The 15564-nt window shown below is 45.9% G+C and overlaps 1 protein-coding gene across 2 annotated transcripts in view; it reads right to left on the reverse strand.

The window, feature by feature from the left end:
- Positions 1-15564, reverse strand: part of LOC138948487 (ATP-dependent RNA helicase A-like) — a 72435-nt gene that overhangs the window by 32440 nt on the left and 24431 nt on the right. For both annotated transcript variants that reach the window (XM_070320043.1, XM_070320044.1), the window contains 6 exons: positions 13617-13694; positions 12092-12211; positions 4948-5019; positions 3492-3633; positions 2318-2400; positions 1083-1239 (listed from right to left, as the gene is read on the reverse strand). In XM_070320043.1, the coding sequence (XP_070176144.1) occupies positions 1083-1239; positions 2318-2400; positions 3492-3633; positions 4948-5019; positions 12092-12211; positions 13617-13694 (652 nt within the window). The remainder of the gene's footprint in view (positions 1-1082; positions 1240-2317; positions 2401-3491; positions 3634-4947; positions 5020-12091; positions 12212-13616; positions 13695-15564) is intronic.

Here is a 15564-nt window from a genome sequence, read left to right on the forward strand (position 1 = left end):
TCTGTAAGTTAACCTCCATTTTAAGACTCTCGTTTCTGACATTCTGTTCATAGCCTCTGTAAGTTAACCTCCATTTTAAGACTCTCGTTTCTGACATTCTGTTCATAGCCTCTGTAAGTTAACCTCCATTTTAAGACTCTCGTTTCTGACATTCTGTTCATAGCCTCTGTAAGTTAACCTCCATTTTAAGACTCTCGTTTCTGACATTCTGTTCATAGCCTCTGTAAGTTAACCTCCATTTTAAGACTCTCGTTTCTGACATTCTGTTCATAGCCTCTGTAAGTTAACCTCCATTTTAAGACTCTCGTTTCTGACATTCTGTTCATAGCCTCTGTAAGTTAACCTCCATTTTAAGACTCTCGTTTCTCGGACATTCTGTTCATAGCCTCTGTAAGTTAACCTCCATTTTAAGACTCTCGTTTCTCGGACATTCTGTTCATAGCCTCTTTAAGTTAACCTCCATTTTAAGACTCTCGTTTCTGACATTCTGTTCATAGCCTCTGTAAGTTAACCTCCATTTTAAGACTCTCGTTTCTGACATTCTGTTCATAGCCTCTGTAAGTTAACCTCCATTTTAAGACTCTCGTTTCTGACATTCTGTTCATAGCCTCTGTAAGTTAACCTCCATTTTAAGACTCTCGTTTCTCGGACATTCTGTTCATAGCCTCTGTAAGTTAACCTCCATTTTAAGACTCTCGTTTCTGACATTCTGTTCATAGCCTCTGTAAGTTAACCTCCATTTTAAGACTCTCGTTTCTGACATTCTGTTCATAGCCTCTGTAAGTTAACCTCCATTTTAAGACTCTCGTTTCTCGGACATTCTGTTCATAGCCTCTGTAAGTTAACCTCCATTTTAAGACTCTCGTTTCTGACATTCTGTTCATAGCCTCTGTAAGTTAACCTCCATTTTAAGACTTCTTAATTTAAGACCAGATTTTCTTGAATTTTTGACAATCGTAAAAGATGGGTTTCACAGTGTACCATTCGTATTTCAGACATTGAAGAGTACAAACTATGGCAAAATCGCATGGGTTTTTCCAGGCGTGCTCATCCTTCCTAACTTCAATGAAGCTTGTACAAACCTTGCACGGGATGGACCCGACCGTAGACCTCGACGATGGTGACGGTGCCGAAGTAGTCGACGAAGAGCGTGGTGTCCACCGTGGCCGACATGAGGATGACGCGAAGCTCTGGGTACGCTCGCACCATGTCTCGCAGCATCACAAGCAGAAAGTCCGTCTGAAAATGTTCAGTGAAGGACAGTCTCATAAATAAAAAATCATGTGACAAAAGACATAAGATTTTATTACAACCACGTGCAGTACGCAGGAATGTTGCTTGGCTTCAGTACATTCAATACATAATACATTCCAACACAACAACCAAACATAGTGCTCACTGAACTGCGTACACATGCTCACTCACATGCACACACCCACACACACAAAATGCGGAATCGTTCTGCCCATGTGGCAGAGTAAAAACAGAGTGGCATGCACAACTCCCACCATCATGCAACCCTGGGAGTAAAAAGTTCAGAAACGTAGTCAAAGAACATTCAGTGTTGAGAACTAGTATCACCAGTTTTTGTTTTTCTAGTGCATGTGGTGTTTTTTTAAATGTGAAAAGTAAATCTCTGTATTGTATTAGTTTTGTTCTGGTCACGTGATATAAGCATTTGCTTGAGTGCGTGTCCTGGCTGTGTGTTTCGAACTGTTCATGCGAAGAAATTCTGAATAAAATCTTGTTTAAACCGAAAGTAAATCTCGGCGTTGGTTAAACTACAACTCTTATTGCACGCACTTTTTTTGAAATCAGTGAAGGCAGTTACATTTTCCCTGTCTATGAACTAGGGTCGTCAGGTTGATCCTTTTTGAAGTGGAAAATCCACACAAAAACTGCTGACTTTCACTTTTAATCTGAGTGGACCGTTTCTTTCTTTCTTTATTTGGTGTTTAACGTCGTTTGAGTGGACCGTTACCTACAGTAAAGTTTCCAAGATTTAAACAGAGGTCATTCTTGGGATTCAAGTACATTGAAAATACAGTTCATTACAAAGTGTCAGGCTTCCGCAATGTCAGCGTTCTGAGTTAACTGCATGGCTACGTAATCTTAAATCTGTATCTGAATACAGTGGAACCCCCCTTTTAAGACCTCCAGATATCTGTGAAATTCAGGTCTTAAAAAGGTGGTAGTCTTAAAATGGGGGTAAATTAACAGAGGCTATGAACAGAAAGTGTGAAAAAGGAAGGTCTTAAAAGGGGGGTCTTAAAAGGGGGATCTTAAAAGGGGGGTTCCACTGTACAGCATCACTTACGTTGATGTCTCTTTCATGGATTTCATCCACAATCACATGAGAGATGCCTCGCAGACCTCCCTCCAGTTTGCGTAGAAGTGTACCTTGAAAAAAAAAATTGAAAAAATTATGTTTACACATTTGCACACAAGTGCAAAGAACACGCTGAAACACACACAACAAGAGGCGAAGCCATCAAGGCTCACGTAAGAAATCGACAAACAGTAACACAAACTCAATCACTCCGTCACACACACACACACACACACACACACACACACACACAGAAAGAGCATAGGTGAAACTGTGCAAGAAAGCGAGACACTAGATCTAGATCTGTCTGTCTGCATGTAGCCTACTTACAGGGACACGACTGCCAACTAGTCTCGGCCCGCTCAAAATAATAATGACCGAGACTTTCAGTACTTCCTTCGCGTGACGTCTAACCCTCTTACGTCATAATGTGACGTCAATGTAATGTGACATCTTCAAATGTTTAAGAGTTTCTACCACAGACATACACACGCACGCACGCACGCACGCACAGACAGACAAAGTTACGATCGCATAGGCTACACTTACGTGAGCCAACAATAACAAGAACACAGAAGTCATGAAGGATCATGCACAGTATACAAGCCTGTTATTCACAAACATACAGGAAAAATACCCCTCCCCTTCACACAGCTCACTTGACCAATGGTTGAGTTGAACTAAATGTCAAACGGGTAGATTGAACTCGGCAGCCCGGTAAAGCAATCAATCTAGGAGAGCGAACACTCTGATATAAAAACAAGCTGAAGTCGGATGTGCTGGGCCTGACTTGTCAGGCGCGTAACGGCAGCACAACGCATCTACGCTCACATGAAAAGCGAACGACGAAGAAGAAGAAGAACTAAATGTCACATAAAAAATTTAAAAAATGATGCTTTTTTCAAATTTCACTAAATCAAACACTTCTTTAGCCTTTGATATTGCTGGCTGTACTAAGTCCTCCGATCGTTTTCACGTCCCAAGAGTTTTGTAATGTAAAATCCAGCTTTCAGACCCACATGACACTCCATTTCAGTTATCATAAATCACTCACTCACCAACCAACTATGCAGTTGTAGACCCATACAGCCGCGGCATGACGGTTTTGAAACTTGTGCCCTGACCCTCCTCTTCAGTTATCATACCCTTATGTCTCACTCACCAACTGTGCAGTAGAGGATGGCTCCGTACGGCCGCGGCATGACGGTTTCGAACCTGACGCTGTACCCGACCGAGGCCCCCAGCATCTCACTTCGCTCCTCTGCCACGCGCTCCGCAATGGATACGGCGCTGATACGCCGAGGCTGAAACCGTCACAGTGACAGTGACTACATAGTGTAATGTGCTACAGTGGAAGCCCCCTTTTAAGACACCCTATTCAAAACTTCCTCATGTTTAAGTCCATCTAAAGGCGGGGTCAAACCCGGGAACATGTCCCTCATGGTTTTACCATGTGGCTGTTAAAACACAATTATTATTAAGGCCTGATTTTCTCAAATGTTGTGTTCATAATCTCTGTAAATGTACCTCATTTTAAGACTCCCTTACTTTTAAGACATGATTTTCTCATATTTTTGAAGGTCGTAAAAGGGGGGGGGGTTTACTGTACAGGTATCTAGCTGGGTATCTTTTTCTTCTGCGTTCATGGGCTACACCCCCATGTTCAAGCATGTATTTTGCACGAGTGTATTTCTTTTACATGTATGATCGTTTTTACCCCACCATTTAGGCAGCCATACTCCGCTATCGGGGATGCATGCTTGGTATTTTCGTGTTTCTGTAACCTGCCGAACTCTGACATAGATTACAGGATCTTTTCCCTGTGCACTTGGTCTTGTGCTTGCGTGTATACACAAAGGGGGATAAGGCACTAACATGTCTGCACATAAGTTGACCTGGGAGATTGAAAAATCTCCACTCTAAATCCCCCAGGCGTGGTCAGGATTAGAACCCGTGACGTTCCACATAGGAGGCCGATGTCTTATCCACTCTTACACTGCGCCCGTCGCTGGGATTTAATTTTCACAACAAATTTGTCCAAATGGCAAAACAAAAACAAACAAAAACACACACAACAGTTTCGGCACTTTTGCAAAATTTAGGCAGTCCTTGTTGTCACCTTTCTCCCACAGTGAAAAAGGCTTGGCCAGTCTACTGAAATGACGACAACACTTTCAGCCATATGAACAAGTTCTGGTGATTCTCTGACTGCCAAATAAGATATGACAGGAAGGCAGACCTGGAAACCCCTGTTTTGAGTATTCTCAAACAAACTTGGTGTATTTTTAGAAACATGAGCGTACTCCACACTACATTTGAATATCCATGATTTAATCATGCTTCACACGTGTCTATCGCATGGTAAATTAAGTTTACTAATACATTTAAAACAAATACTACTTTTAATGTTTTCTGACAAAAACTGTTATCATGTGTCAAAATACTGGATCGGCTTTGGGATGCGCTTGTGAAGAAAAGTAGACTCTGAATTTTTCTCATGGTATTTTTGTCCACTGACCGTACTGACCCTATTCTAGACAATCATGCGTACAAAATACGGCGAAATCGTATGGGTCCCCAGGTCTGGGAAGGCATTCCCCCACTGAAAGCAGACGTACCTGTGTGATGGCGATGTTGCAGAGAGCACCTTGCCCTGCCTGAATCATCTGGTCCAGGATGAACTGAGGGACCTGTCAAAAAAGGCAGAAATGTATACGAATATTAGCTTCTATCATTTGTCTGGTTTTCTTTTAGCTTGTTGCCAGTTAATTTCCCTAATACTAGTAATAGGTTTAGAGGCCTGTGATGACCTTAACACTTTCGCGACGGGAGGTGAATAAATCGAAAATTTTATTGTAAATTTTCATTTAATAAATATACCTACCCGAATCACATGTAGCATTGACACAATCGGAGATGCTAGGTTCTGAAAAGGCTAACCGTCTAAGGGAAGCAACCCCAACCACAAAAAGTGTAAACGTAGCCATGGTAATGACCATACACCCGGGGAGTTACCTCCCATCGTGCATGCCATGTCACTACTGCTACTGAACACGTGGCTCATATCATTCGACCTAAAGAATAAATTCTCCAAATCAAAAGCGGGGTTGGCGGGAGGGAATATACTATGTGATTCGGGTAGGTATATTTATTAAATGAAAATTTACAATAAAATTTTCGATTAAATTACATATTCCTACTCCGAATCACATGTAGCAGATTGCAACAACAAGGCGGTGGGAAAGAAAAATCTAACTCACTCAAAAAACCTTGCCAAAAACCTGGACCGCTGCCAAAGAATCAGGGCGGTCCCAGTGGGAAAGAAAATCTAACCCACTCAAAAGCCCTTGCCAGGGCTGGCCCACTGCCAACAGGCAGTGAGGGAACCAAGGAAAGTCCTGATTGACAGCCGAGAAGTATCTCAGGCAAAGCGAAAGAGACAACCTCAGAGATCCAGAAAGCTGTGCTCAGCACTTCTTCCAATCTCCTAGCCGTAAAAAACAGCACAGGAATAGACCCAAGCCTTGGATTAAAAACCCTGGCGAGCCAAGGGAAAGACAAGCTTCCCCCCCCCCCTTTTTTTTTTGGAAGGAAATGCTAATGTCCTGAGAAGATCCGTGCGTAAGGTTGTCCCCTCAACTGAGAAGGACGAACCCCCGCGGTGACCTTAAGACAACCATGCCAAAGTCTGCAAACCTTGGGATGTAGTAAAGCCCAAAAGGCTTGTGAGAAAGAAGTCAGCTCAAAATAAGAGTGACCAATCCCCACGAAAGAGCGAGAGAGAGACATCCAAGCACTAAGTACCAGAGTCCACCTCGAAGAGAAAACTCACAAATAGAAGGTCGCCAGTCATCCCCTACCAGTCCCTGCGAACGCAGGGAGAGAGGTAGCACCCGACAGCAGCCACTTACGACTGTGCGTCAGCTACCGGAAGTGAGGACCCACGGTGGTCAAAAACCGATGTGACTGGCAACCATAAACAAAATGGCTAAAAGCCAGAATGTTCCCAAAACAGTCTGCTTGAAGGTAATCGAGAGTGAATCAAAAACCGAAAGCAGAAAACCAAGACTGGTAAACGTAAACCGTGAAGCCAGCCAGCCATAAGACTCCCGAAACCAGAGTTCTCAGGGAAAAAACAGGCAGTTAACTTCCTAGCCAAATCAAGAGCCTACCTGAGTTTGGCCAGAAACCCAGAGCGCGTCTGTCCCTGTCTGAAGACAGAGTCCAACGCGGAGAAAAACGGACAACCGCCCTAGACAAAGTTGCCTTTTGTAGCCGGGCGACTGTAAGGAAACCCGACCCAACGGACGTCATCCGGACTCGCCTCATACTAAGATGAGGAAGAAGAGAGGAAAGGCCCAAGACTGAAGTCACAGGAACCGAACCTTAACTAAACCTCTGCCCGAAGGAGAAGAGTAGCCAAAACCTGAGAGAGAGGAGGAAAGCCACAAAGAACTACTCCTCAAACATCCATTGTCCAAGACAATGCCCCCTCAGGAAAACCTGAATGTTACTTCCGAGGCCAACTCAAGTGAACCTTAAGTTTGGACGAAACACCAGAACGCGTCTGATCACTAGAGAAAGACAGAGTCCGACTCGATGAAAGACAACAAGGACCAAAGTCCGAACGTTTGTGGCCAAACAGGGGTAACCTGAAGCCAGAGAACCCCACAAGCCACAAGAAACAGGAAGGCAACAACCACCATCGCCGCAACGTGGAATGGCTGTTGCCCGGCCAAGGCTGCCTATTGGCTGCCAGCTTAGCTTAACCAGAGGAATGAGCATGCTTCTGCTAAGCATGTTTCTGAGTATGCTAGCCCTACCTTCCTTCAACCTTTGTAAAGCAGTCAGAGACCTGGTGATCTCTACTCGACTGAATCTCTACTGCAGGCAAAGTTTAAGCGACTCTCTTTGACTGTTCAGGGAACTGAGAACGCGAAAGAAACGAGTCCCTCCGACACCCGCCGTACGAGCGTAGAGAAGGAAGGGCAGCCTCATCTGCTCCATGCTCACCCTAGCAAGGGCTGGCCAACAGAGTAGAGAAAGGAGGCAAGTTCCAAAGGCTGAATAAGCAAGAAGGAACAAAAGGTGAAGCCCGTGTAGCCGAAGCCAGCCAAGGCTGAGCATGTTCCGGAACTGAACCATAGTAGAAACAGCGGCAGAACCAAAACACTAGAGATACCACCTTCGGGAGGAGATGGCCTAGCCAAAACCTGCAACCCGTGGTACCTACAAAAGGTGACTAAGGAACCGGAAGTAGAAAAAACATCCTATCTTCACGGAACGGAAGTCCGACATCGACAACAAAGTCAACCAACAAGGAAGCCACCAATGTCGATGCACCCAAGGGAAATCCTGAGCCGAAGCTTGAGCTGCGACGGAAATCCAGAACGTGTTCGATTGCTGACTAAAGACTGAGAACCAGAATAGCTCAGCTACGAACGCAAACCGAAGTCACAGTTGCTGGTGGTAAACTGATGAATGAGATGACCGGAAACCGGAAAACCATCCAACCGGAAAAAGACCTGACTTATCCCCCTACTGACGGTCGTGAATAGGGGAAACGTCCAGGGCCACCCGAACTGACTAGGCAGTAAACGCAACACCCAACAGGTAAAGTGAAGACTGCCCCGGCTGAGGCTAAAAGCCTAAATGCCCGTAGGCCAGCCGCTGTTCCTCACCCACCGACCTCCGAAGGAGTGTCAGGAAGAGGAGAAGTGTATCCGAACAGAGCCGGAAATGCAGCAGACAAAACCGCAAAAAACGGAAGCGAAAGATGCATAGAGTAGACTGAGGCCGGAAGCCCGAACGCCCGTAGGCCAGTCCTCTGTCAACTCCAGTCAAAACCGCAACGTGTACTTGAAATGGAGGACTTATGCTTCCAGTAAAACCGGAAACACCACGCCGACAACGGCTGCCGCACTGGTGAAACACAAATGCCCACGACGGAACAAGAGTGAGACAGACCAGAAGAGGACTGGGGCCGGAACCCGAACGCCCGTAGGCCAGTCCTCGATCAACCCCAGACAAGCCACTACGTGCGCTTGTGATGGAGAACCTATGCTTCCAGACAGGAAGTGTAGGAGGCCGAAGCCCCGCCCGGGAAAACCTTCGACGTGACCTCTGCCGCAGCTTAGAGGACAGCGTTAAGCCTTTTTCCCAATAACCAGCACGTGTGGAATCGCTGACGACAGACTGAATGTCCGACACAACCGGCGAAAAAACCGAAGTCCACGTACTGGTGGAAGGCCGGTGAAACGGCATAACCGGAAAACCGGAAATCCGTCCCCCCCGACGTCGTCCTAACTCATGCCTCGACCAGGCTAAGAGAGAGAAGACGGCAAGTCTGCAGCCGCAGGCACCGGAACGGCAGTCGACGCGACAACCGAAGGTTGAAACGCTGACTACATCGGCCAGAGCTGAGACACCACCTGCCCGAAGGGCTGGCGCTGCTCCTCAGCTACCGACATCCGGGAGGAAGTGGAAGCGAAAGGAGCAGTAAATCCGGGTGGAGCCGGAAAGCACCAGACGAGACCGCGAAAAGCGGAAGCGCCGAATGCGAGGACGGAGGCCGGAAGCCCGAATGCCCTAAAAGGCAACGTCCGGTCAACCCCGGAAACGACCACAGCGGGTGCGTACGTCAGAGGACCTATGCTTCCAGCGAGTGCCGGAAGCGCAGCGCCAGAAACGGCTACCGCCATTGCTCCGCCACACAATGGTCTTCGAGGAAGCCAGGGTGTGACTGAACAGAGGACGAATGCCCGGGGGGCAACGTCCGGTCAACCCCGGAAACGACCACAGCGGGTGCGTACGTCAGAGGACCTATGCTTCCAGCGAGTGCCGGAAGCGCAGCGCCGGAAACGGCTACCGCCACTGCTCCGCCACACAATGGTCTTCGAGGAAACCAGGGTGCGACTGAACAGAGGACGAATGCCCGGGGGGCAACGTCCGGTCAACCCCGGAAACGACCACAGCGGGTGCGCACATCGGGGGACCTGGTCAACCCCGGAAACGACCACAGCGGGTGCGTACATCGGGGGACCTATGCTTCCGGCGAGTGCCGGAAGCGCAGCAGTTGGAAACGGCTAGACAACTCCGGAAACGACCCCAGCGGGTGCGTACGTCGGAGAAGTAGCCGGAACCAACTGCCGCCATTGCTCAGCCACACAATGGTCTTCAGTGAAGCCAGGGTGCGACTGAACAGGGGTTTGCGGGTCGTGAACCCGCCGAAAAGAGCTGTGTCCCAGCAGGGACTGTCCGACGGCCTCACGAGGGCCTGTGGACCAGCTCGACTTACTTGAATCGCCAACCACAGCGGTAGAAGACGAAGAAGCAAAATATCCGCCCTAGACAACGTCTCGGCCGGAAGCGTCAAAGAAGCCAACAAGGTGACGTCGCCCACAGACAGCGGGACCAACGGAAGACGCAGGCTTGGAACGCGAAAATTTCTTCACAAAGATAAGCAGACACCTGCAACACCTGATCTGCTAAAGGCAGAGAAGGCGAGGAGAAGAAACAGGACATACAACAGTATATGACTGCCCCACAAAGTGTTTGTTCGAGGCAGAAAGAGTAACGAACAAAACATAACAAACATGTTAAATCCGAAACCACGACCAGTCCTACGGACTGGTAGATACCTGCTAAAGCCTAGCCAAGTAAACCACTGTCAGCAACGCTGATACACAAAATGGCGGCCAAGCGATAAGTTACTGGACAAAATTTAGAAGTCCAAAACGGACGAAAATTAAGCAATAACAAAAATTCCTGTCAAAGTAATGACGAAATATGAAATGGCTTACCAACTAACAAAGCAGAAGGCAAAAACGCAGGTAAAGTAAGGAGAACCTCACCATAACATAGGCCTAGCCACATAAATAAGCTGTCAGGAAAGCTGAGCAACCGAAAGTGGCGGCCACAAGATAAGTTACTGAAACGCATTTAGGAGTCCAAACGGACAAAAAGTCAGCAACTATAGATAAATTCCTGTCAAACCAAAGACAAGAAGGAACAAGCTTACCAACTAAACAAAGCAGCAAGCAAATAAGAAGGTAAAATTACGTTTACCTCCAAAATACATCGGCCTAGCCACAAAAATCTGTCAACTCATGCTGACAACAAAAATGGCGGCCAACAGTAGTCACTGAAATATCACAGGTCCAAACACGGACGAAAATCAGCAACTACAACAAATTTCCTGTCAAAATAATGACCAAAATGGAAAGAGCTCACCAACTACGAAGCAGGAGGCAAGATAGACGGTAACGTGGCCGGTGGGTGTCAAAACAACACCAAACAGCGCAGCCACAGGGGAGCCCAAAAATCAACAACCTGCTCCCTCGAAAGCTGTAAGGTCGAATGATATGAGCCACGTGTTCAGTAGCAGTAGTGACATGGCATGCACGATGGGAGGTAACTCCCCGGGTGTATGGTCATTACCATGGCTACGTTTACACTTTTTGTGGTTGGGGTTGCTTCCCTTAGACGGTTAGCCTTTTCAGAACCTAGCATCTCCGATTGTGTCAATGCTACATGTGATTCGGAGTAGGAATATGTAATTTAATCAGTAGCAGCGCTGACACGCCCATGGACGGGATGTGAATTTTTCAGTAACAGTCATACAAGGTACACGACTCGTGATTGCTTCCCGGTTTTTGAAGCTTGCAATAAATTGAGTTGTTTCTCTTGATACACGTGACTTCCTTTTCCGCCCTGATCAAATTAGTGCAGATTTGCGTGGTTTTTTCGAACAAAAAAACTGAATCGAAGGCGAGCCTTGTCACGGGAGGAGATTCTCCGGATGTTGGATCTTGAGGATCCTGTAGATCATGATTCCGACGTGTCGTTTTCGCCTCAAGAAAGCGATAATAGCAGTGATAGTGAGGAAGAAACAGTCCTGTTGTTGCTAGTACGAGTCGGCAAACTACACGTGGCAGGGGTGGTACTGCTAGACGCACATGTATCTCGGAATCGTGTAGGTGCAAGGGGGCGTGGCAGCACTGATAATGGCTGGCTGGAGCCTCCTAATCCTTTTGGAAATGTTTATAGGTGTACAGTTGGTACTTTGTTGTGAAAATGTGACTTATATTCAATATGGATTACCTGGACTTTATTTGGTGAGTGTCACAGTTTTGTTTCATTTGAGTCAGGATGCTGTGAGTGAATGCGTGATTTGCTTTTTTTTCTTCTTGGTACTGTCTCCTTATTTCTGTGTACAATGTTAACAATATTTCAGCTAATTCATAGGTTTTACACCTTGTTTGGTTATAACATTATTTATAATGCTTTCTGTTAAAAAATAGCTTTTAAAAAAGCAGTGGAAAAGAAATCACACAAAAAAAACCACAAATTATCCCCCTTTCACCCCCCTTTGATAATACAAATCGCGTGACAAACTTATAAATAGCACGACGGAACTGGGCATCCATTTTTTAATTAGTACACAACATTTGGTGGTGATTGGACTTAATTCAAGCTTGCTAGACAGATTTCTTTACAGTTACTGTTTTTTTTAAGTTTCTTGGTGGCAAGCTTGGGCAGGCAAGACGTTAATGCTAGTCACAATAGTGTTAAGAATTAAGAGTTTTATTTTGTGTTTTCTTTTAACAGGGAACGCATACTCATGTGAAAGCACAAATGCCAATATAATCATACACACATTAATTTTTTTTCCAGTCATTTCATTTTCAAAACAAACAGAAATGGAGGAAGACAGACAGACAAGCAGACATTAGAAAAATAACGGTAAGATGGACAGTGTACCTGAGTGGTTTTACCGCAGCCAGTCTCCCCACGGATGAGAACGACAGGAGATTTCCTGATGCACTCCAGGATGTATTCTCTGGACTCCGCCGCTGGCAGCTTGGATCTCTCCCCCATCATCTGTTCAACAGACCATCCACATCTATCACCTGTAAACACTCACAGTGAAAACATACATGTTTTACAACTATTTCCTGTTTTTGCATAATTACTGCACAAGAGCACACAAGTGAGGCCGTATACAGTGGAACCCCCCTTTTAAGACCTCCATAAATCTGAGAAAATCAGGTCTTAAAATGGGGGGTGGGGGGAGTCTTAAAATGGGGGTGGGGGGAGTCTTAAAATGGGGGGTGGGGGAGTCTTAAAATGGGGGGTGGGGGAGTCTGAAAATGGGGGATGGGGGGAGTCTGAAAATGGGGGGGTGGGGGAGTCTGAAAATGGGGAGTGGGGGAGTCTTAAAATGGGGGGTGGGGGAGTCTTAAAATGGGGGGTGGGGGAGTCTTAAAATGGGGGGTGGGGGAGTCTTAAAATGGGGGGTGGGAGAGTCTTAAAATGGGGGGTGGGGGAGTCTTAAAATGGCAGGTGGGGGGAGTCTTAAAATGGCGGGTGGGGGAGTCTTAAAATGGCGGGTGGGGGGAGTCTTAAAATGGTGGGTGGGGGGAGTCTTAAAATGGCGGGTGGGGGGAGTCTTAAAATGGCAGGTGGGGGGAGTCTTAAAATGGCGGGTGGGGGGAGTCTTAAAATAGGGGGAGTCTTAAATTGGGGGGAGTCTTAAAATGGGGGGTGGGGGAGTTTAAAATGGGGGGTGGGGGGAGTCTTAAAATGGGGGGAGTCTTAAAGTGGGGGAGTCTTAAAATGGAGGTGGGGGAGTCTTTAAAGTGTGGGGGGGGGGGGGGAGTCTTAAAATGGGGGGTGGGGGAGTCTTAAAATGGGGGGGTGGGGAGTCTTAAAATGGGGGTAAATTCACAGAGGTAAAGAACAGAAAATCTGAGAAAACAAGGTCTCAAAAGGGGGTTCTACTGTACATGCTTTCTAAATTTCAGACAATTTCTTGACATCCAGCTATTCATTCACAATCAGACAAATTAAATGCATTTCCCCTTCTTTATTGTCAGTTTCTGTGTCAGTCAAACCTGCCATGGCGACCACCTCTTGACAACGAATACCTGCCCACAACCACCACCCAGAAAGATCCCCGGTAGCTCAGTTGGTAGAGCACTGGACTTGTGATCGAAAGGTCGCAGGTTCGAATTCGGGCCGGGACGGACACGGGTCAACTTTATGTGCAGACCCAGAGACGGAAGCCATGTCCCACCCCCGTGTCATCACAATGGCACGTAAAAGACCTTGGTCATTCTGCCATAAGTGCAGGTGGCTGAATACACCTAAACACGCAGACACCTGGGTAGCGCGACTCCGTTGCTGCTAGCTTTCCACTGGGAGGAAGCGACCCGAATTTCCCAGCGATGGGACAATAAAGTAATGAAAAATGAAAATGAGAAAATGAAAAATGAAAGTGACTTACCTTCTGAAGATGTTGGTCTTCCTGTTCCTGTCTCGTCTGGGCGTTGTACAGGTCCCGGCTCACCTCTTCCAGTGTTACCTGTAACATCATCATCATCATCATCATCATCATCATCATCATCATCATCATCATCATCATCATCAATCAATCAATCAATCAATCAATCAATCAAATAATCAATCGGTCTTGTCGTCATCATCTGAAAAACAAAGGGACATAAGCTTAAGTCGTTTGTTCATTTTAATATACGATAATTGGATCTGTGATCCAAACATGGCTTTTGGTCAATCGAGATGGAAGTTTATTCCACAAAGGCATGTTTGGATCACAGATCCAATTAACATATATATCTCGACATTCACTGGTCTTAGGGTTTTTGTTTTCAAAGAAGAAAGAAACTTGCATGAACACGGACCACTTCTCCGAGGAAAATCAACAAACCTAATCACTCGCATTCCACCTCAAGGTCTCGGTTGGCATACTCGTAGCAAAGCCGCCGAATGGTACCGTAAACCAAGAATAGTGACGTAAGAGAATAAAATGTCGTCTTTTGATTTGGAACGTGACGTGTTTCAGAACTTCTTCTGGACAACTCGGATGGTCTTCTGCGTAGTGTTGGCACGAGATTCTTTTTCTTCTTCGACAGTTCATCCTCCGATACTGTAGCAAAACGTTTCATCTTTTTTTCACTTTCGAGTATGTGGACGACTGAACTTGACCGCTAAAAAGTAGTCCTTTCCGAATCATTACGCCGAGTCTGAACATGAGGTCTGAACATTGTTTTTAGGCAGGATCAAGGTGAAAGCGAGGCTGTTCTTATCTCTGTATACAGTCAAGAAAGAGAAATACATGTCGAGACATTGCTTTTTATTCTCTCAAGTACCAGGGGATTGATTCCGCATAAGTCTAACTTACTCTTGTTACACATGTCATGCATTTAAAGCACTTACATCATTTTGTTTCTCAGATCTCTTCCTCATTTGATTAAGATTTTCAACAACAACAAATAATGATGGCTCAAAAGCAATACTAGAATGGTTTCCACATGCATCATAAAATTACAGATTATTAATTGCATTTAGCAAGACAATAGACCCAGACCTGTTTACCCCTAAAACATTGCATGTGTATTTTCTGGGAGCAAAATGAGGCAAATGTGTAGTTTTGTAATTGAATGTGTAGAATTTCTCGTCGACCTATCACAACAACAAGAACAATGATTGCTACTTTTTACCACATGTATTGATTGACTGACGGAAAAATGGGAATTGCAGACAGTGCAATGAGCATGATGTTTTCCTTTCCGCGAAGACAAGGCATGGGTAGTCCTGATGATATTTTGGCAGAAAGACTTGGTTCGGCGCATTGCTCGTCTTTTTCTTTTTGGTCGGTGGCCTTTCGGAGTCATTTTCTTCACAGTTCTCATCTTCACTTTCACAGCCATTGTGTCGAAACGCCCGCATGGTTTGGCAGTAACGCTTTCAGTTGTGCCCGGCATTTGCTTGGAGAAGCCTATTCGGCATTAACAAGCTACAACGCAACGCCCGTGGGCGCTTTACGTGCTGCACGCAGCAAACGACTGCTGGCCGAAAACATGAATTGGAAAATGGATCGGTCAAGGGAGATGAAGAAAATTATGGATTGTGATATGCGTAGCCGAAACAATACCGTTTGCGTGCAGGGACGGGGCGGTGTGAGAGCACAACGGGACAAGGAACAGGTGTAAAGACGAAAAAAAAAAAGAAAAAAAATACCGTTTGCGTAGAAAACGACAGACTTGCGTAGTATATTATTCAAATTCGTAGTTTACTACTCTCAATGTGTAGTGTAAACAGGTCTGTAGACCTTTTGAGTAGCTCATGAGACAGTGAGACATATTCTTTGCTATGCTTCGAAAGTCGTGAGAACTTCGAACATCGGTCTTTGCAGCTCCCGAGGGATAGCCATA

Source organism: Littorina saxatilis, linkage group LG15, assembly GCF_037325665.1.
Source record: "Littorina saxatilis isolate snail1 linkage group LG15, US_GU_Lsax_2.0, whole genome shotgun sequence".
In the NCBI taxonomy this organism is placed as follows: domain Eukaryota; kingdom Metazoa; phylum Mollusca; class Gastropoda; order Littorinimorpha; family Littorinidae; genus Littorina; species Littorina saxatilis.